Genomic DNA, 22,705 nt, shown 5'->3' with positions numbered 1-22,705 from the left:
GGAAGTTCACTGACCAAGCACAGGATCAAGCACAGGAAGTTCACTGACCAAGCACAGGAAGTTCGCTGATCAAGCACAGGATCAAGCACAGGGAGTTCACTGACCAAGCACAGGAAGTATCCTAGGGTTTGGGGAATGAGCACCTGCTGTTTGCAGGACTGGTCTCTAGACCTTGCCTGACCTTCCAAACGTGAGTGCGGGAAAACATTCATGTACAGGAAATAGAGCTAAGTAAACTTTTGTTATGGAGGACAGTTAAGAGGGGCTTGGAAGAAAACAAATGTGCATAAGAAATAGTCCATAGTCTCAGAAGTTCACACTACTAGATACATTGAACTTATTCTCCCAGGAGTGAGGCTTCAGGCCTGAACTGATGATCAGCACTGTCTAAGAAACTATCTACTTGGTGCACAGCTGGAAGACAGGGGCATTTTATTTCATATCTTACAATCAGCCACCTCACCACTCTAGTAGAACATATTTTAAAAAAATAAATTGAAATCCCCAAAGCACTTCTGTTGGGCCTATGCAATGGCCATGTCACAGTCAAGCTGGGATTTCACTGAAGACAATGCCACCTGCAGCTGGCTGCCCCTGCTTTGAAGTGGTACTTGGAACAATACGACCCTCACAAATGGCAATCAGAACACCAGTCCTCAGCTCTGCCTATGCTACAAGTGTCAGGCATATCACTTTGTAAAACAGTAAAGTCCACTGACTAGGTAGAATCCCTTCCTAAGCACTACAGTTTTCTACTGACTTAAAAAATAATCCTGAGCCGGACGCTGTGACACATGCCTGTAATCCCAACACTCAAGGAGGCAGAGGCAGGTGGATCTCTGTGAGTTTGAGGCCAGCCTGGTCTACAAGGTGAGTCCAGGACAGCTAAGGCTACACAAAGAAACTCTGTCTCAAAAAATCAAAATAAAAAACAACAATATTAATAATAAACAATCCTACTTCTTTATTCTTTTCAATCTGCAGTCAGTATAAAGGAACCTTGTCTACTCAGGTCAAGATTAGAAGTGAAAAAGTAAGTACTCAAACATAAAGAGGATTGTTGGGGTGGTTTTGTGCACTGTGCATTCAAATGCTGGTTTCTGGATCCAGAGATCTGGTTGCAGTCCAACAATGTCTCTCCTGTCTCAATGCTGTGTCAAAATTGTTCTTCATCACCTGTGACTGATTAGCAAAGAGCTGAAGAGCCAATGGGGGGGGGGCAGGAGAGTTAAGGCAGGACTTCTAATTCCAGTGAGGGGGTCCTAGGTGAAGAGAGAGAAGGTCACCATGAGGGAGTCACAATGAGGACTCAGATGGAGCAGCGGCCAGGGAAAGACTGAGATCGCAGGTGACAGGCACGTGGCTGGGAAGAAGGCCAGGCCAGGTTAGAACGGGTCAGATTCGAACAGAGGAGCATCTGGCCAGCTTGAAGCTTATTAATAAACATAAAAGGTCTCCCTGACGTTGTTTGGGAGCTGCAGCAGGCATAGCAAAGCCCCGCTTTTACAGAGGGTAAGTGGGAATGGAATACTGACGTTTTCTGCTCATGAGCGCCCTCAGCGATTCTTCTAGTACCTTAGAGCAACCACGGACTTTGTGCATAGCTCAGAGTAAAGGGACCTGCGGACCCGCTTCCCTCAACCTCTGTGTTCCTACCCGTGCACCTTCCTGCGCTTAGCACAGCAAACAGCTGTGCTTGGGGCCGCCACTGAGCTCAGAGGACTGCCTCCTGAGTACAGACAACCTAAGCGGCCACTTCTCACTGCTGAACAGCAAACTGTGATTCTAAAATTCCTTTAAATGTTGCAGCCTCCTCTCCATTTAATATACCTCTGCAGAAACTAAGTCATGATTAAACCGCTCAAAGGGACTGTGTTTGCAACAGCCTTCAACACGACAGCAGGCTGGTGCTTCAAGGCGTTGCCTATTCTCAGCGAAGAAAACAAGAGTTGCGATACAGTCGCTGTGCAGCTTATTCAAGGCTGTGGGCATGCCAGCCTTCCTCTGCAACCTGCATCACACACACAGCTGCAAACAGGTGGACAAACAGCAAGGAGCAAGGTGGGCTACGTGAAGGGCATCCAGGGAAGGACAACTCACTGCACTGTGACGGCCATGGAGGCAGGAGCTGCAGTGAAAGGCTTTTGCTCTGTTCCAGTTTTCTACGGAAACTAATGGTCTAAAGTAGCAAAGTACATTCAACTCTCTGCTGAGACCATCACGTGCTGGCAAGCAGCGGAAGAAGAGGAGGGGTAGGCAGAGGGCCTAGCCTGGGGGCTGCGGCTCAGTCGCCATGTCATAGTCTTCCATACTTTGAGCTTAGGACTCATTGCCCTGCCGCTTGGTCGCCATGGACCGCCTCCAGACGGCAGCCTGGGGCTGCAGGACAGCATGCAAGGAAAGACATCCCGGATGAGGGGAGCTCACACACAGCCCTTGAGGCAGTGAGAGTTGATTGTAATTAACTACACATCCAGAACAGAGACGAACCATGCTTGCTCTCTGCACCAGCAGCACACGGGGGAGCACCGCCAAGGACTCCGGGCAGTCCTGCATGCCATGCGGCTCCAGTCTTACCCAAGGCAGGCGTCACCAGAACACTTATCAACCCAATTAACCATGGCGCTCCTGGCCTGTGGAAGTGAATTTGCACTGTAAAATTCCTGGAAAAAGAGATTCTCTAGAAGAAGATATTTCGAACACACAAAATACCCCCAGACACACTCAGGAATGTTGATCCTGAAAACTCGGACAGGGGGCTTCTCCCTCACTGCCGCCAGAATTCACATCAGCCTTCTCCCATGGCAAGCACTGATCCTGGCGTCTGCAAGGAGTCGAACCCTTAGCCAGCTGTGGTGCTGCACAGCTGGCTCCCAGCAGTTGGAGGCTAGCGCTGAGGCAGGGGACAGTACAAGCTAGAGGCCAGCCTAAGCTACAGAGCAAGTGCCAAGTCACGCAAGAGTATCTCGAGACCCCGTCTCGGTGAATAAATATGATGAAACTGCTGTTCCTATGGAATTACTTCACCTTTTTTCCTCTTCTGCAAAACAGCAGAAAAAGACCTAACCCATGCTTCTCAACCTGTAGGCCACAGCCCCTTTGATGGAAACCACAGATGTTTGAGCTTTTAACAGTAGCAAAATCACAGCTATGAGGGAACATGAGAGTAACTGTACAGTGGGGTCCCCACAACCCGGGGAACTGTGTTAAAGAGTCGAAGCCTTAGGGAGGTTGGAGCACTCACAACACCACAGACTTTACACAACCCACTCTGTAGCCATACAGCGAGAGGCTGCCACAGCGGCCAGGGCTGCTCGTCCTGGGGCAACACTGTTAAGACACTGAATGGAGCGCTGTCACGACTCAACATTCCCTGTTCACTCACAAGGCCAGGCGCCTAGAGGCCCTCCAGCTCAGTCCTGACTAAGGAGGATAGCAACGTGCCTCTTTGAACAGGCTTCACACTCAGGTTGGAGATGACTCCAGCCTGTGACTCTTTTGGTGCATATTGTAAGCAAATTCATTCAGTCTAGTAAAAAAAAATCCTAACACAAAATCTGTCAGCAAGTACAATGACCCATACGTGCAGAAATGCCATAGTGTAACCGGTTCTTTTACGTTAACTTAGTTTGGAATTGGCTGACGACTGTATTTCCCTTCTCTGTGCGGCTTCCCGGGCCCTCTGAGAACGTGACGCGGTGTTTGCCCCCTCTGGATCTGGAATGCACATACACTGTCGCCCTCGCTCCTCAGCTTCCAGAAGGGGTGAATATAGAACCAGGACCCCTCGTTCCCCGCCGCGTCCAGGGACACACGCATGGCGTTCTTCTCCAGCAGGGCAGGCAGCCTCTTGTTGACCGTCAGGTACTTGTTGCTTTTTATATGCAGCAGCTGCAGGGAAAGACGCGCATCAGTGCCTGTATCCTCGGCCTCCGAGGGGGCTTAAGTCCGTAAGTCCGCACACCACGGCGTGTGGTGGAGGCCAGACGCAGGACCTGTCTTAAGGCTCGGCAACCACCAGCTTTCCGAGCGCCCCCCCCTCGCCTCCAAGTGTGAGAAAGACGCGACACCTTCACCTGCCGAGAAACAGCAGGCTGTGACCAGCCCTTCCTGCCCCGCCTGAAGGGCCCAAAAACCCCACCCGCCACCCACCCTGAACAGCACAAGAGCAGCATCTGCTAGAGAATGCCCATGGCTAACCCACGCATCTGAGCACTGTGCCTAGGACAGTGCTAACCTTCGCTCTGCAGCACCAACAGAGCCGGGGACGCTGGCCTTTCGGGGAGGACCGCTGGCCTTCCACGTCTCAGAGGAGGCAGAAGAACCAGCCCTTGCCTCCCCCTTCTCCACGGTGCCTCGGACAGAACCTTCCCCAGCCGTGAGCTTACTGAGCAGAAATACAAAGATAAAGCAAACCCCCATCTATTTTCAAAATCATTTTTTTAAGAAAAGGTCATTTTGGTGCCCACAAGATGAGGCAAAAGTCATTTTAGAGCAAAAGGCAAATCTTTAATTGAAAAATAAATCGCTTTTTTGCACAACTCAGGGCCCTACCATTGATTCTTCTTGAAGCAGTAAGGGCTTGGAGATCCTGAGAGACAGCTCCACAGAGATGCCCTCACAGCCAGGAGGTCCTGCGCTCGGTCCCCAAGTTAAAAAGTCAAAATAGAAAGCAGGGCAAGGGGACTCACACTTGTAACTCCAGCATGGGGAGGTCGAGTCCTGGGCTCCCTGGCAGCCAGCCTACCTGAATCCACACGCTCCAGGCCTGTGGGAGACCTCATCCCCAAAAACAAGGTGGAGCAGCTTTAAGCACCACCACCTGAGACGGGCTTGACTCCAGGCTTGCACACACGTGCACACTGACATACACTCACACTCACACTGACATGCTCACTCACCCTAGCATACACACCCTCAAGCCTGAGTAGGTACTTTCATGGTCCACGTAAAAGCACAAGGTCAGCCCTCAGCTGAGAAGACAGCCGTGTGTGCTTGAGAAGTGAGTGGCCCAAACTCCAGGAGGAGACACTCTCTGGAAGACTACTTGGAAGTGTGCACACCACCATGCCAGGAGACACTCGCTAGATGAGGTCTCACTCACTGAAGAGGCTGAGGGTCCTGCCCTGGGGACAGCTTTGCCCCGCCCCCTGGCACATTGCCACGGTAGGTGACACAGTCCCTCTCGGCGATCACCGTGAGGGACCCGAGGCCACTGCTGACCATCCACCCAGCATCCTCTCATGACCGCTCGAGAGAACACTTCCCTGGGCTCGATTCTGCGAATGGCTGTGTCTCTAGACCCCAAGAGGACGCTGCTGTGTAGACCGCTTTTCCACACAGTGGCGTGTGGGCTTGCAGGCCTGGGGCAAGACGTTTTCAGAACCTACCTGGTACGTGCCTGTTCACTGAAAACGCCAAGCTAGTTATCAGCCCCACCAGAGAACACACGCACCACACACCACACAGCACACACACACTCTCTCTCTCTCTCTCTCTCTCTCTCTCTCTCTCTCTCTCACACACACACACACACACACACACACACTCATGGCACCCCGGATATTGGTGCGCTTCCGTGTTGGTAACTGACGAGTCACCCACAATACATCGCTCTTGGTGGCAGAAGGGAGACTTACTTGTATCACGTTGCTGTACTTGACGGTTTCTCCCAGAAGCTTCCTGTTCTCTGACTCGTTCTGTCTCTGTTCCAGCTCGGCGGCGTGCTACACGCGGGCAGCGGGCATGGAAGCAAGCAGGACAGGCGGCTTAGAACAAGGACAAACCAGATGGCGCCACTGGGGGTTGGACGGTTGGGGGCAGGAGCTGAAGGACGAACAGTAATGCCAAGTGCCCGGGTGGGCCCCGAGGCAGGGCATCCGGGGCTGTCCTGAAGCTGGCCTTGTAGACCAGGTTGGCCTCGAACTCAAGAGATCTGCCTGCCTCTGCTGCCTGCTGGGATTACAGGCTTGCACCACCAGGCCCAGAAAGGAAGCTTCCTGTCTCTGAGGGCACCTGGACCCCCACGCTGCAAACTTCACAGTCCATGGTAAAGGCAGCCACGCTGTCTCAGCCACGTCTCTCCCCAGAACTTTCAGTTAAGCAGAGGGCTCTGTGGAATTAGGAATTCTTCTACTATGTAACGTGACACTATTAGAAAAGTGGGTGAATTACAGTCTCAAAGCGTAGCTGTGAATTCACAGAGTGCCTGGCATTTACGTGATACAAAACCTAGTACTGTCAAGTTCATACTCAGCCAAACCAGACCCAAAAAAAAAAAAAAAAAAATCATCCTTTTTCTCCATAGTCTGTTAGGAAAAAAAAGGACTCTATGGAAGAAAATACAATTAGACTTAATATCAGAGATTTTTAATTAGCTCTCATTTGGTGAGAAGCTTAGGATTAGTCCCGCACACCTTAAGAAACAACGTGGGGCTGTGTTGTCCAGATGCCAGGAAGGAAGTGGGTGCCCTACCCGAGAGCCCCCTGCCTCGGCACCCTGCCTTCTCGGGTCTGAAGCCTCTGCACCGGGCGCCCCGGCAGCCCCGGAAGGGAGGCGGCCCCTTACCTGGAGCTTCTTCAGCAGGGCGGCCTCCGTGTGGCTCCCCTGCTTCGCCTGCTTGGCCTTCCAATACTGCTTCTGGGCAGAGTAGCGGTTCATAGGGCACACCTTGAACAGGCAGTCTGGGAAGACAAGAAACAGCGGTGAACTAAAGCCCCCAGCTTCTACAGACCCTTCGTCAGCCTGGCTCAGAGCGCCGGCATCACTCAGCACTTAGGAGGTCTCAAAGAGGTCATGTCAGCCGTCCTCTGAGCAATTCCAAATTCGCTCCATAGCATCCTCTGCAGGCACCTATTTAGGTTTCGTTAAAATAGTCCCTTCTTTGTTCGGGTGTTAGGGCCCATCCTGGCTAGTGCAGCTCGGGAGGAAAGCAATGCGCTGGCAACAGAAGGCAGTTCATATTTTAGTTGGCTTTGGGTTTTTGACACAGGGCTCAGGTGGCCCCGGCTGCCAGCCATCTGGCTTTGATTTCCTGATGCCTCCACCCTGCCTTGCCAGTGCTGGGACGGCAGGCGTGCCACCACACCAGGCCCGAAGAGCTGTTTCTTAATTGCTATAAGTGATTTGATTTTGCAAAGTGGACAGAGTGAGCTGGGTGTGGCCCCCCCCACGCCTCCTGTTCCAATACTCAGGAGGCTGAGGCAGTAAGATTGTGAGTTCAAGGCCAGATTGGGCTACAATGTCTCAAACCAAAACATAAACAAAATGATGCCGGATCTGCTCTCAAGTTGTGATTACTAAGCCGTGTTCTGTTTACTTGTTGAAAATAATAATAATAACCATTGGACCATTCCAGCCATGTAGTCCCCTGGGCTCCAAATACCTGGGGTGGACACGGGGCGGAAATCTGAGAGACAGTAAAACAGGAAGGAAAAACAAACAAACAAGACAAGACAAGACAAAGGCCGAAACTGCAGCCTTGAAGCCAAATCCCTAAATATGTAGGCTGGAGATAGAACCGTAGGTGACCACGCGCAGGCCTCCCAAACACAGACGAGGAAAGCAGCACTTTTCTCCCCAGGGAAGGGGGGGACAGGGCTCACGGTGTCTCCAGCCCGGACTGAGAGGTGACTTCAGTGTGAAACAGAGAGCACTCTCACTTTCCTAACTGCAGCTGTCATCAGCCACCATGAGGGAGAAGACAGGACACCACAAGCTGCTCCCTCCCTCCTCCCTCCCTCCTCCCTCCCTCCTCAGGGCCTACAGGGCTAAAGGAATTCCCCCACCTCAACCCAGCCAGGATGGTCCCCACAGATGTGTGCAGAGACCCTTCTAGTTAAGCCTGGCATCAGAGACAAAGGATGACATGAAACCAGAACCCAAACAGGGTCTCCGTTTTTCACACACACACACACACACACACACACACACACACACACACACACGACCGTAGAGGTGGCTCGGTGATTAATTTCTGTTCCCAGAGCCAACATGATGGGCCCTGACCACCTGTAACCCCAGTTTTAGAGATCCACACTCTCTTCTGACTTTCTCGGGCACCAGGCGGGCATATACACACACACGCAGGTCAAACACTTACATAAAATTAAAAAAAATTCTACCAGACATGGCGGTGCACACCTTTAATCCCAGCACTCAGGAGGCAGATGCAGGCGGATCTCTGTGAGTTCAAAGCCAGCCTGGTTCATAGAGCAAGTTCCAGGACAGCCAGGGCTGCACAGGGAAACCTTGTCTCAAAAAAAAAAAAAAAAAACAAAAAGAACAATAACTAACTAAACAAATAACTAATAAACACATAAAATTTTTAAATTTTTTTTTAAATATACTTTGTTTTAATTGAATATGCTACCATTTGGAATTAGTCCCACTTTTCAAGTGTGAATCACAAAAACAAAGTTCAGTAGATTCAAATATCCTTTCAGTCACATCCTCAGCTGTTCTAGGGTATAAAATGGCTGTGGAAGGTTCGCTTGCTCACGAACGGCTCCCACAGGCTCATCTGTGAATGTCTGGTCCTTAGAGAGCAGCACTACTGCAGGGCTTAGGAGACGGCCCTGCCGAAGCAGGTGTGGCTCTGCTGTAGGAAGTGTGTCACCAGAGGTGGGCTGTGCGGCTTCAGATGCTCAAGCCAGGCTCAGTCTCTCTCTCTCTCTCTCTCTCTCTCCCCCCTCCCTCTCTCTCTCTGTTTCTCTCCCTCTCTCTCCCCCTCTCCCTCCATCCCTCTCTGTCTCTCTCTCCCTCTCTCTGTGTCTCTCTCCCCCTCTCTCTACCCCCCCTCCCTGCCTGCTGTCTATGGATCTGGATGTAGAATTCTCAGCCACCACAACTGCCTGATGCTGCCATGTGCCCCGCCATGAGGACAATGGACTAAACCTCCAAAACTGTGAGCCAACGCCAGCTAAAGGCTTTCCTTTGTAAGGGCTGCCGTGGCCATGGTCTCCTCACAGAACACTGCCTATGACAAGTATGACTAAAATTTTTAAGAAATTAAAAAAAAAAAAGTGACATAATGATCTTAAAATTATATACATAAACTATTTACCTATAATCTGCTTGTTTGTATGTTTATTGATTATGTATGTATAAGGACACTGTGAAGGACACTCCCACAGGATAACTTGTGGGAGTCTATTTTCTCCTTCCACTTTGTAAGTTCCAGGAATCCAATTCATGTCATTGCGCTGAACAGAGTCTCCTTACACTCCCAGTCTTCTTGCTGGCCCCACAAACTCTATCAAATGCCCATTTCATACGCAGAAATTAGCTCACAATTTCTAACTTTAAAAATACTAGCATGAGGCTGAACTGGTGGTGTAATGGTTAGGGGCTCCTCCTGCTCCACCAGAGGACCAGAGTCCGCTCCCCAGCACTCACAGCCAGCCACCTGGAGCTCCAGCCCCAAGAGATCTGATGCCTCCTCCGACTTCCACAGGCACACACACCAATAGATAAAAATTATTTTTTGAATACTAAGATGGCCTCCTGGCAATGAGCAGAGAGACACCTTAGTGGTGCTCTTGCGTCAGCCGGGGAAAAGAAGATGGCAGTCCTTCGTTCATCTTAGCTTGATGCCTGGCTCAGTGCAAAGCCATCTCATGCCTAGGACACAGAAAATCAAATCTGGGTAGCACTGCTTAGGGAGGAAGACAGATGAAGCCTACAGAGCGCCATGACAGCCACAGACCTGACCCCTGGTGCATGGCACAGGCGGGCCGTAGACACCCAGGTGCCGGTGGCAGCAGGGTCCACCAGCATGTGGCCTGCCTGCAGCGCGAGCGTGTGCAGGACAGATGGGGAAGAAAGAGAATTGGAGCTGCTTGGGCACTGTGGAGAGAGGGAAGCCAAGACTGGAGGGTGGGGAGAGAGGCCTGTCGCCACGGTGAGGTCCCAGCCCGAGCTGCCGCTGAGGGCCGTGTCTGGGTCTGTGGCTCATATCACCACTAGAGAAGACGGGGACATTCGAGGCCAGCCAGCCGCTGGGGGCCGTGTGCCTGTCCAGGGGCTGTGCAGAACTGGCCCCGCCCCTCGATGGCTGTGGTGCTCTGAAGAGCTGACCCCACCTCTCACTGGTGGCAGCACTTGGGAGAGCAGGTTCTGAGACTCACCCAGATAGCTCAGTGAGCTGACCCCGGTGGCAGGGATGTGGGTGAGCTGGCCCAAGGGTGTGAGTGAGGAAGAGCCATCCCAGCCCCTGGCAGGGCCCTGCACAGGGCAGCACAGGGCTGGCCCTGGAGGCACGGGTGTGAGGGTAGAAAGCTGACCCTGCCTCATGCCGATGGCGGCCCTGGCTGGCCTGGCTGGCGCAGAGCTGGAGAGCTGGCCCTAATGGTGCAGATAATGGAGAGCTGGTGGACTGAGCGGCTCCCACCCAGGCCCAGATCCAGGGCTCTGAGTTGACCCAGCCCACACCTATATTATCTACAAAAGGCTGGGATGAGCGAGGGGGAAAAATCCTGAGAGCCGGCTGCAGGGTCTCCATGACACATGGCCACACCAGGATAACCGGGAAGGGTCCCTCTGAGGATCCGTGTTGATTGTGTCACAGAAGGCAGGGGCCTCAACCAGAACATCAAGCTCTGCGATGGACATCTGCAAGTGAAGATGTGTGGACAGAAGGATGTACTGTAGGACACACTGACACACTACAGCTTCCAAGAGGGGATTTTTCTACCCTCTGGTTTTGTTTTTGGTGTGTGTGTGTGTGTGTGTGTGTGTGTGTGTGTGTGTGTGTGTGTGTTATTTTGAGAAGGAGAAGTTGCAAGGGCAAAGGGCAGATATGAGGAGATAAGTGGGACTGAGTTGCATCATGTGAAACCCACAAAGAATCAATAAAAAAGTTAAAAAATAAAAATACCAACATGGATAAGTGTTGGTTTGGTTTGGTGGTAAAGAGGCTTGAACCTAGGACCTTGAACATGCTAGGCAGGCAGTAAGCTATAGCTCCATTCCAGCTCCATAAGATACAAGAATGAACAGCTTACACGGAAAACAGACACCTTCAACCGGCTCGGCCAAGCTGGAGGACGGTGGCAGCTGCTGACTCAGAGATGCCTGGCAGTCTCTTCTGAAGACGGGAGGCTGCCGTTGAGACGTGTTGTCTTTGGCAGTGAGTCCTTCAGAGCTCAGAAATTATTTCCTACATATTAGCAACTACAAAGGGGACTATACAAAGTTTTTGAAGCACAAATACTAAGGTTGTTCACAAGCCCAAAAGAGCCTCTCTGAGTTCATGCTGTTGGTTCCTTCGACAAATATGAGGCAGTGACAAAGCTGCACTGTGTAGGCGCAGCAGAAGCATGAGCTGGCACTCCCCAGAACCGCACGCTGGGACCACGGCCGTCCTCAGCCTGAGAAGGGACGGGAGGAAAAGGTCTCTTCGAGCTGCTACACACCCTACCGTAGCTTATCAGAAGGGGCTCTTGAGAGAGAAAATACATTTGCTTTGTAAACTTCAAAACACCTCAACACCACTCCTCTGAAACGGCATCCTTGGGAAGCTAGGAAAGTGTCTGTGCAGACAGCCTTGGGCCCGAGTGGAGCTGGATCGGTTAGGAAACACCAACCACCCAAGCTCGCTCACCGTCATCCCACACAGCAGTGTGCCTGGGTGTCAGGACTCGGCCCACCTCAGGGTGCAAGTGCACAGCAGCGGAACGGCCGCCGTACAAGAAGGCTAAAACACCTAAGACGGAGGCTCGAGGCTGGCGGACGGCACACGGGCCTCGGCCAGCAGTGAGACTAGGTAAGGTTCCGGGCAGGAACGGACGGGCCCAGCCACCCAGCCGCCGAGTGCCCAAGGGCTGCAGGCAGGTGAGGGCAGGCTTGAGGCGGCCAAGTGAGCAAGCCTCCACCATCCCAAGTGAGCAAAGCCCTTTCATGACGGGCACTCAGTTCACTGCCCCTCGGGACTCTCCCACGGGTGATGCTTTATGTCAGTAAATAATGGGTGCGAATTAGGGCCGCAGGAAGGTTCAGACCGTTGGGCAAACACCTTCTGCGGGGAAGCTGTTACAGGGGAGTGACCTTAAGTGGCGGTTTTCCCTCCCTCCTCCTCTGCAGCGTGTTAGAAAGGACTCACTCACCATGGGCTGGTCAGATGTTTTGTCCAATTCTAAATATACCGTCTAATAAAAGTGTTCCCAGTACCTGCCACGTCTAATCCACAGGGCTGCCGAGATGGACAAAAAGTTAATCTGGAGGATCTCTGTGATTTTAGGGGCCTTTGTAAGCGTGACGCGGCGTGATTAATGCTCCGAGGTGACTAAGGTCCAACCTGAACACACCCCTGGAGTGTGCCATCATGTCACACAAACGTGTCCGCCCTTTCAGGAGGAGACGCTCCAGCCTGGTTTTGTATAAAATTCTTAAAGTGTCTGGAACAGAACATCATGGAACAGAGGGAGCGCTTCCTGCTGCCCGGGAAGAGGACACGCAGGTTCGGCACAATGCCGTCCTGCGGGCCACCTCTGAGAGGCCGGCCTTCTCCTGCTTGACACCCACCCAGGCCTTCTCAACCTTGACGGTGAAGTCAGCAATCTAGCTGACTCCCACCTATAGCCCAGGCTCTCGGGAGGCTCTCAAGCCTAGCCTAGGTTATGGTGTGAGACCCTGTCTCGGAAACAGCCACACCTGCGCCTTCTCTCAGCAGGAAGCAACCATGGTGCTACTTCCAGCCACCTGCCTGAGTCTGCAGTTTCTCTTTCACCCGAGCATTTGCCCCTGTGGCCATTTCCATCCCCCAGAACCACCCGCAGCACTGAAGTCTCGAATGTGCTGGCCACGGCTGAACATTCTCTCCTCCTTGTTAACCACGTCAGAAGACTTGAGCGCAGCCGAGCACATCAAACCATCAGCCCGTCCTCAGCAGCTGGGACATCCTCAACGCCACTCCTTTGAAACGGCATCCTTGGGAAGCTAGGAAAGTGTCTGTGCAGACAGCCTGGGGCCCGAGTGGAGCTGGATCGGTTAGGAAACACCAACCACCCAAGCTCGCTCACCGTCATCCCACACAGCAGTGTGCCTGGGTGTCAGCGCCCAGCGCTCCCGAGCTACCCTGTAGAGTGGCCTCATGCTGACTAGGGGACCTCACTCCCTGTGTGGGAGGGACGTAATGGGTGAGGCTGGGAGTGTTCCTCTCCTCTCCAGAAGGGGGTGCAGCTGACACCAGCGGTCTTCCCAGTGGCAAAGGAAGTTGTCAGAACACTCCCTCGGGTGGGAGTCAGGAAGGCAAGGGGCCAGGACACAGCAGCAATGAGCCTCAGGCCTGACTGTGGGTGTGCCTCCCTTTCCTGTTTCTGTTGAAGACACTCCTTTGGAAATGTGTTATCTGCATCAAACTTGATGTTGAGAAGTTATCAGCGAGTATGTTCGAGCATGGAAATAATAAACCAAGCCTCAGCCTTGGCCCTGCCTCAGGGCTACAAAGGCCAGAAGAAGCCTATGTCCTGTGTCTATCCCAGTGCATTGTGGTCCAGCGCCCACGGGCACAGCAGTCTCCCCCAGCAGCCTGCCACTTAGCACTGAGGGAAGAGAACCTTTCCTAGCTCTAACCTCAAAGGGGACTCAGATAAAATCGGACCTTCTGCTCTGGAAGATAAGGAGCCGAAGGCCAGAGTGTGAGCTGTCAGGGCCTCTGCTGATAAGACTCTAGGTTAGAACACATCACACAAGTTCAGCCACTCACAGGAATTTTGAGGGCCCTGGCAGATGGCACCTTTCTGTTACTGTGAGCAAATGCCGGAGATAATCAAGTTAGCAACAAGCCAAGTTCTGCAGCGTTTGGCTCTGTGGTGCCACAGCAGACGGTAGTGGGAGTGTGTGACAGAGGGAACTACTTAGCTCACCACAGAAAGCAAGAAAAGGAAGAGCAAGGAGGGGCAGGAGCCTCGACTGCCCTTCCCCGGTAGACTAAGGAACCAACCCCCTTCCACTGTGCTCCAGAACCACTTCTCCGCTCTACCGCAGAGCCGCAGACTGGGGACTGGGTCCAGGGGCCACTCAAGATCCAGCCATGGCAGTGACCTTGATGGTGGGGACACTTCCTGCCACACAGACGCCTATCAGCAGACTCTGTGTACACTGTAAAGAGCATCACACCCTGACAACAGCAGCCACTTCCTCTTCACCCTTGACAGTTAGTCAGGGTCACAGAGACGAAAGCAGAGTTCTTAATCCACAAAGTGGCTAAGGAGGTGACCTGGAATTTGAACCAGACCCAATTTAATATGCAGCTAACAAGTCACAGCCGTCACATTGACCTGAGTGCTGTTCTTAATTACCCCTTAATGCATCTTGAGGTCAATCAGAACCCGCTGAAACTAGTTTTTACCACAAACCCTAAGTCCACAAACAGAATCCTTCCGAGTTCTGAGCTTCAACTTTTACTTCATCACCACAGCAAGATCCAGGTCTGTTGTCACCACAATAGACGCGACTGTTCAGTAGACAGCAAATCCTTTATGTGGACAGCAAGGACAGACAGTGGAAACCACCGGCGGACAGAAAGAGCCGGCTTCTCATTCATCCACTGCAGCCGTGCAGCACGAACGCCCTTCTGAGAGATGCTGCACACCCTGCGTGAGCGAGTCCCCAGATGAACAACAGTTACGACACAGCAAAAGAAACTGCTGCGCGGCTGCGCACGGGCTGTCGCTCACATACACGTAATGAAGTAAGTGCAAATGCGTCGAAGAGAACGTGGCAAAATCTTATTCTCGTTGAGATTAATCTCCTGATTCAAATGTTAAGGAGTAAACGCTCAGAAGCAAAGTGTCAAAGTAAAACAGAATTCAAGGACATTATAGATAATTTACACTCTGGTTAAGGTCTGGGCTCCGGCATCCAACAGACCATTTCAGTAGGTAATGGTCTATCGGGGAAAAAAAAAAGCACAAGGAGTTTTTTTCAATCAGTTCTCCCAGTCTGGCTGTGTCACACTCACACTGGTGACTCACTCAAGTGTAATGGATGAACTGTTGATTTCAGGACCTAATGCATGCTTCCAAAGTTCAGTCAACAAATGTAAGCGCCAAGAAAGGACACTGAGTTTATACGTATCCATGCATACAAAAGAGATACATATAAAAACACACACACACACACACACACATGAATTCTCTATCACTAAAACCAAACAGCAGTGTTTATCTCTATGACACCAGCCTACACACACCAGGGGATGTGTGTGTGTGTATACATGTGTGCATGTGTGGCTTGCCTCAGAGGACTTATCATCGCTTTCTGGGTGTGTGAACCCCAGGCCTTGTACAGGCCAGGCAAATGCCTGACTGCCGAGCTTCTGCACAGGATGCACTAGTTTATAAGTGTGGAAACATAAACTCGGAGCATTTTAGAGACTAACCCTAAAGTCTCAAAAAGTAGGTTTTAAGCTTAATCCATCTGTTAAGCCTATTTTGGTCATCTATTTCCAAACCCTTTTAAAATTTTTACAGAGAATCATTGTATTTAATCCTGTTAAAACTTTAAAATTTAGATCTTGGTATAGGGACTGAAGTTAACATGATCTCACTTCTCCTGACATCAATTCCAGCGATGATGAAATCTGCTACAAGGACCCCACCCCAAAACCACAGTAGACAACAGCTGCTGAGTGTCCGCATGTAGTCAGACAGGGGGAAGCAAGGGCGCAGCCTGAGCTCTCTGCTCAGGAAGGGTAGTCTCAGGTGAACGACCAACAGCCGATCTACACAAAGCAGCAGATCCTTAGCATGCTGGTAATAGCTCCTGGTCTAAATCTTTACTTTAAAAGCCCATTGCAGAATATCTCATGCCAAGTAACAGCTGTGTGCTAGAGATATGGAGATTGCAGAGCTGCACAGCGTCCATCCCCCTGTGCTCAGCTCGCTCTCTTCTGTGGGAGCCCTCCCCCCAAATCAGTGGCTATGCTGGTGCCTCCCCAAAATCAGGACCCCACCCTGAACCCCCACGGCAGAGTCTCCGCTTTCCCTGGGTTAACACCCTCTCAGAGCATCTGCCCCAGGCCAGGCCCAGCGTCAGAAACCATGACCAGCTCCCTCTGGCTAGGATAGGAGAGGCCTGACGGAGCGGGCCAAGAGCAGGAAGAGGAGGAGAGAGGTGAGGGAGGCAGCCAGCGCTTACTGCTGAGAAATACGCTCATGTACTCTACTGTGAGCACACATCTGTGTGCTCGGGTCACAACGCAAAATATGCAGTTCACGTCTAAAAGCTGCAGCGGAGCGCTCAGGAGGACCAGACAGACCGCTCGGTGCTGGAGAGTCACAGCTGCTCTTGCGAGGACTCAGGCCCCTTCCCAGCACCCGCCTGGCAGCGAGAGGCTGCCTGGGATTCCAGTTCCAGACAATCTGACGTCCTCTTCTGGCCTCTGTGGGCACGGCACACATGTGCACACGCCCTTTCCTATGGCAGAGCCTGTTAGCCTCGGCTGCCCTTGGCCAAGATGTCTGCAACAGGAAGACTGTCGGAACCTTTTTGTGAATGGAACGGCCCGCAGCTCCCCGAGGAGCGACAGTCAGCTGCCCATCCGTGGTCTTCTGACACATTTTCGAGCCTGATAGGGAACTGGTTGAGAGTCTCTGTTCTCACTTTAACTCCAAAGCCTGACGCCCAAAAGCCAGAGCGGTTGAGACTGAAGATCAACCCTTACACCACCCATGATGAGAGAAACGCACAAGGTAGTCGCTTACCACGCTTCCTGACACACAAAAATCTAAATTATTGAGTCCTCTCACTAACACAGCCAACCTTTAAACAACCACTTGGAAAAAACAAAACAAAACAAAAAACACCCAACTACTCACACACAACACAGAGGGGGCAAAGGGGGCAGACACAGTCACTAGTTTTTAAACCGCAAAGCGATGGCAGCTGAGGAGAGTGACCCTGTGACTGGGCGTGGCACTAAGGTCCTGGCACTCTCCGGGGAGCTCGGCCAGGCCCACGGGGGTGAGACCTTCACAGGGCTTAGTGGGAGGCAATTAGGTAGCCCAGAAGCTTCCTCAGAAGGAAACTAAGGCAGTTCCATGGAACCTTGTTCAGTCCTCGGGGGATTGTTACAGAAGGGCAAGCTGCACCTCCACCCTCTGATTCCCGTTCCACTATATTCTCTCATCTCTGTGACTCAGTGTAGCAAAGGCAGCCTCAACCCAACCAAGCCCATGTCGGTGCCATGCTCTTAGGCCCCAAATAGTGGAAGCGAAATGAGCCTCTTTTCTTTACCAGTTTGCAGCCTGGGGTATTTGTCATAACTGCTATCACAACCATACATGCACCTGTGTGCCCATGCCCTCCCTGGCTTAAGCTGGAGACACTGATTTACTTCAGGTGCCCAAACCTGGGGGCAAACCGCCCTGTTCTTCTCAAGGGGCCTAGTTTGAATCACACGAATATGACCAGCCCAAATACAATTCACCGATGTACTGAGGTAGTTGAAAGCCGAGGCCACCGGTTGGGACCTCACAGAAGGGAAGGGGACACCATTGTGGGAACCACGTTTTAAGTGGCTTCCTAACAAGGGAGGCTGTGGCTGGAGCTGCAGATGTCAGAACACAGGCACAGGTCCACGGTACTGAAGACCTTCAGGGAGAGCCAGAAAATGTTGCATTATAGACAGAGAATGGAGAGGTGTGCAAACATGTTTCACAGAAATGAATAGCTACTGGCTTAAAGCACAGAGAGGGAGAGAGACAGAATTTATTTCCCTATACCGATCCAGGTATAGGGAAGCGAAACTTAGTTCAGTGTGAGGGAAACTTGCCAAGAACTGGAGAAAAGCAAAAACGGTGAATTGCTCACAGGCAGATAAACCTCATCATGCCGAGGCAGGGACAGACATGGAGGGCCCCGAAGGCACCTGCGTCAACCGGAGCCCAAAGCCCTTCCCTCGGGTATTCAGAGGGTGTGAGCACTCTCCTGCCTCCACTGCATTCATGGAACCCCTTTGCTTTGACTCGGTGTGCTGGAACCAGGAAGCAGCAGCCCCGGACCCTCTTGCCTTTTCTGCCACCAAGTATGTGCCAGCGTGAGGGTGAAACGCTCATAGTTCAGCCCATGCCAGGACTCACTACTGTTGGTCCCAGCCTGCCTTGCAGATGAGCAAATACAGTTGTGTTTGTGTGGTGGGCTTCTGAGGCAGGGTGCCTGTGGGCCTGTACCATCCGAGTACTGCAGTTCAGTAAGAGATTCCAGCCCAAATGAGCAGAGAGCCAAAGATGGAAGCCATGGGCAAGACCGCCCTCCCAACACCAGCGGCATCTAGGCATCTACGATGCTTCATGACTGAGCACCATGTGCTCAGCTCAAGAAAAACCTCCGCACAGATTCTTTAACCCATGGAATGTTTCAGCAGCTATCACGGCTGCTGTCATTTACAGATAATGAACCCCAAATTGTTTAAGCATTAGAGTCTGCCGTGACGCAGAGCGAGGAAGTGGCACAGCTAAGACCCAACCCAAACAAGTATCGTTACCAGCTGCCTCTGTGTGCTAGAGACAGAAAGAGGCAGCCAGCTGCTCTGTATGTTGGAGGGGGCAGTAACGGCAAGTGGGTGGGCAAGGGGGGCCTACAAAGCAGCCTGGTCCTGAGCAGGGGGAAGCTGAGGAGAGGAGAGCCTCAGAGGAGAGGAGAGCCTCAGAGGAGAGAGAGCTGCTGAGGAGAGGAGAGCCGCTGAGGAGAGGAGAGAAGCTGAGGAGAGGAGAGAAGCTGAGGAGAGGAGAGCCGCTGAGGAGAGCAACACACGCAGTGAACAGTGTCCAGGAGAACAAGGGAGCCTTGAGGAGTGTCACCTCCTTCTCAAATCTGTGTTTCCCCACCCCAGATGTAAATTTGTCCTTTGTTCTCCTCTCCATTTCTCACCCTCTCCCTTTATGCACACCTCTCTGTCCCCAATTCTCCTAATCAGGTTCTTCCTTCAGTAATCTAAGGTCACAAGATCCCTGAATTTCTGTTTTGTTCTCTGAACTCTCTTTACGTCTTTTCTCTCCCTCCCATGGTCATAAACTGTTTCTGAAGCATGTATCCTCATTTTATTTGGAGAAGGATATGTTCTTCATATTTCAAAATAAAAATATAAAGGAGTTGGACATATTCTTGACAAAAGTCAACAAAAGTTAAAGCAGGTGTTTCATGGGTGTCTGTGACTAACATACACAGCACTCTTCCAGTTCAACAAAAGAGCCATTAAGATTCAAACATTCCTTCTTCACACGCCACACACACAAAATATTGAAAGCCAAAAAGCATTTAAGAAGAGACGGGATGGTGGCTCCGTGGTTAAAAAGCCTTTGCTCTTCTCTCAGAAGACCCAAGTTCAGTTCCCGGCATGCGCAGCAGGCAACTCTGAACCACCTGTAGCTCCAGCTCCGTGGCTTCCAACACCTGTGGCCTCCAAGGGCACACACACCCATCCCCACAAGCAGACACACACCTACAAATAGTTAAAAGTAGTAAAAGCAAATATCAAGAAAAAGCAGTTTAGGCTGGCTTGGCTCTTGCCTCCAAGCGAATGACCTGTGTTAGATCCCTGAGCCACTTGGCAGGAAGAGGAACTAACTCCCTCAAGTTGTGTTCTGACCTCCACACATGCTGTGGCATATACACAGCCTTTCAGCACACACACAGATAGACAGACAGACAGATAGACAGACTGATAGATAACAGATAGATACATAGATAGATAGGTAGATAGATACCTAGATACATAGAGAGACAGACAGACATGTAACATTCATTCCCCTGGTCATTACAGAAGCATAACTGAAACCACAACAGAATGGCTAAAACTGAAATGGATGACAAAGCCACGTGCTGGCAAAGATGTGACACAGATAGAGCTGGCACACCGGTGCCATGGCTAACAGAGTTAGCCTGCTCCCTGGAAACACTGTGGTAGTCTCCCACCCCAGTGCTGACCAGGAGCAGCACATTGTTCAGGCCCTGTATGCCAGCACTGACTGGGGGTGGGGGAAGAAATGGCCCAAATTTTAAATACCAGAGTGGCGTACCAGCAAAGTGGAATGGTACTCCGCCAAAGTGCAAGCAAGCTGTAACACGTACAAGAGCCCGGAGGAGCCCCCAGAGATGTCCTACTCTGAAAAAAGCCAGACACGAGAAGGTGTACCATAGGAAACCCTCAAAAAGACAGTGAGTAACTGGCACTGGGTGGGCACAGGGAAGGGCGACAAAGGGCAGCTCTGGACTTCCCGCATGACGGAGGGTGACCCAAGTGCCCCTGCTCCCCTGGCTCTCAATATTTCTTGAAGTAAAAACCCAAAATGAGTGAATCGTAAGTAAACTACTGTTTAACTAGAAAAAAGTAAACGGCCGTATTTGTCCGTGGCACTCGGCGGAGCCTGATCTCCACGGATCAGTGGCTCATCAGAAACGCTACAGAAGAAACACTTGGAAGCCACGGGCTTCCTCTGGCTGCTGTGTCTGCGGTTGCTGGGAGGCGGGCAGGGACGTGGGGCGGCTGCCCCATGCCCCACAGCAGCCAGACCCTTCCCGGCCAGGGTAGCTTGGCAAAGTGTTTGATGCTGGCTGATAAGACACTCCCTGGCTGCAGCAGGGAGAGCTGGCTCAGCCTCGGGGACAAACTCTCCTGAACACAGCATGAGATCGACCTGCAGCCGGAGCCTCCGTTTGGCTGTATTTGGAGGGAGGAACGGGCTGGCACACCTTTTGTTCTTGGCTCCTTTCCCTTGCTGTGACGAGCACCATGCCCGAAAGCAACGGAAGGAAAGGGTTTATTTTAGCTCACAGATGAAGTCCATCTCTAGGCCTGTCAGGGAAGGGGTTCAAGCAGGGTCTTGGAGCAGAAACCATGGAGGATTGCGGCTTCGCTTGTTTCCTTACGCAGCCCACCTTTCCACCTTCCACCTTTTTCCAGGGACTGAACCGCCAGTGAACCAGCTTCACGGCCAGGGCCTTACCCACTGAACTATCTTGCCAAGCAGCAGCCTAAGTGAACCACACACTTTCCACACCTACGCTCACACCCGAGTGAGGGGAAGCTGGTCCCTGCGCACGAATGTTTCCAGTAGTGGCCTTCACGTCAGCCTCAAAGCCCAGCAACCGACCATGGACAACACGCACTCCATGCACGAACCAAGACAGCTGTGGAAAGCTGAGGTGCTGGGTCACGAGACAGCATGAATGCGCCTGGGAGCAGTGTTTACGCGAAAGACGCCCGTCACAGAGGCTGCTGAGTATGGTCCCAGTGTTGACAGGAATGCACAAACACAGGTGGCAGAGGCTGTCGCTCTACCACAGGAGAGAGGCATCAGTACACACAGAACACTCCACACGCCCGCGCCCCCATGTTACACTTGTCACGCTTGGAAGTTTAAAAGTAAGCTTCCTGGGTTTTGTTGCCTGTGATTCATCATGTGTGGGGGCATGTTTGCATGTGAGTGGGCACATGTGTAAGTGTGAGGAAACGTGCGTGTGTGTGTGTGTGTGTGTGTGTGTGTGTGTGTGTGTGTGTGTGTGCACGCGCCCCTGCACAGGCCTAATCTGTCCCCTCTCCTCATTCTTGCTCCCTCAATGCCAGGAGCTGACCCCAGGGCCCTGTGTGTGTCATGCAAATGCTCTGGCGCAGCCTCGGGTCCTGAGACTCTTGCTTTTCCCTGGGTTAGACCGTTTCAGATAAAGGCAGCACAATCAAATACGACATCCACTTTAGAATCAAACTCTAGCTATCTCAAAAAGTGCTGGGGCTTTGTGTGGAATCTTTCTTCAGTGTTAACAATTCTGGCTAACGGTTTAAAACCAAACACCTGCCAGATATAGTGGCACACACCTGTAATCCCTGCACTCAGGAGGCTGGTGCAGGGGGATTGCAGTTTGAGGTCAGCCAGCTACACTGTGAGACCATCTCAAAAAAAAAAAAAAATCAACATTGGAGGGGCTGAACACGAGCAAAGGATATTAATCCACAAAATCGTCATAATGAAACCCATCAGGTTGTATGCTGATTAAAAATTAATTTGAACAAAAAGGAAACCAAAGCAAGGGCCAGTGAGATAGTGCGGTGGGAAGAGGGCACAAGTGTGAGCATGATGGGCTTCAATCCCGGAACCCACACGACAGAAGAAACAAATCAACTCACATGCGCGCACAGCGGCGCACGCCATGCGCACGCCACCATGATAAATATTTTAATAAAACTATCAAAAGCATTAATGCTCTATTTGTAATTACAGCCTGTGTTTTCAATTACGTCATAAAGAAACGTGTAATTTTAAACTGTCTGCCTCAGAATGGCGTCATGATTTGGAAATCACAGTTTCCCCAGCATTGCCACAAGGATCTTCAGATCAGCTATTCAATACTGCCTTGGCGTACAATAGGATGAAATTTTAAAACAATGGAGAAAAACTGAGAAAACTCACAATACAAGCAACAACAGTCTTGAGGAAGCCATCAAGAGAACAGGAAATGACCCTGCTCTCTCTAGAGCAATGGTTCTCAACCTGTGGGTCATGACACCTTTGGCAAAACTCTAAAAATATTTACATTATGATTCATAACAGTAGCAAAATTACAATTATGAATAAAAATAATTTTATGGTTGGGGGTCACCACAACACGAGGAACTGTATTAAAGGGTCATGCATTGGGGCTGGAGAGATGGCTCAGGGGTTAAGAGCACTGGCTGCTCTTCCAGAGGTCCTGAGTTCAATTCCC

At 51.4% G+C, this 22,705-nt stretch overlaps 1 protein-coding gene across 1 annotated transcript in view; it reads right to left on the bottom strand.

Moving 5' to 3' along the window:
• Positions 1 to 22,705, bottom strand: part of Itpr2 (inositol 1,4,5-trisphosphate receptor type 2) — a gene marked incomplete at its 3' end in the record, with an annotated part of 262,276 nt that overhangs the window by 208,823 nt on the left and 30,748 nt on the right. The window contains 3 exon segments of the mRNA XM_055605618.1: positions 3,733 to 3,891; positions 5,640 to 5,726; positions 6,569 to 6,684. Of these exon segments, the coding sequence (XP_055461593.1) occupies positions 3,733 to 3,891; positions 5,640 to 5,726; positions 6,569 to 6,684 (362 nt within the window).

Source organism: Psammomys obesus, unplaced genomic scaffold (genome assembly GCF_907164565.1).
Source record: "Psammomys obesus unplaced genomic scaffold, mPsaObe1.curated_primary_1811, whole genome shotgun sequence".
Taxonomy (NCBI): domain Eukaryota; kingdom Metazoa; phylum Chordata; class Mammalia; order Rodentia; family Muridae; genus Psammomys; species Psammomys obesus.
The sequence above is the reverse complement of the archived record's forward strand: the minus strand, read 5'-3'. Positions and strand labels throughout refer to the sequence as shown.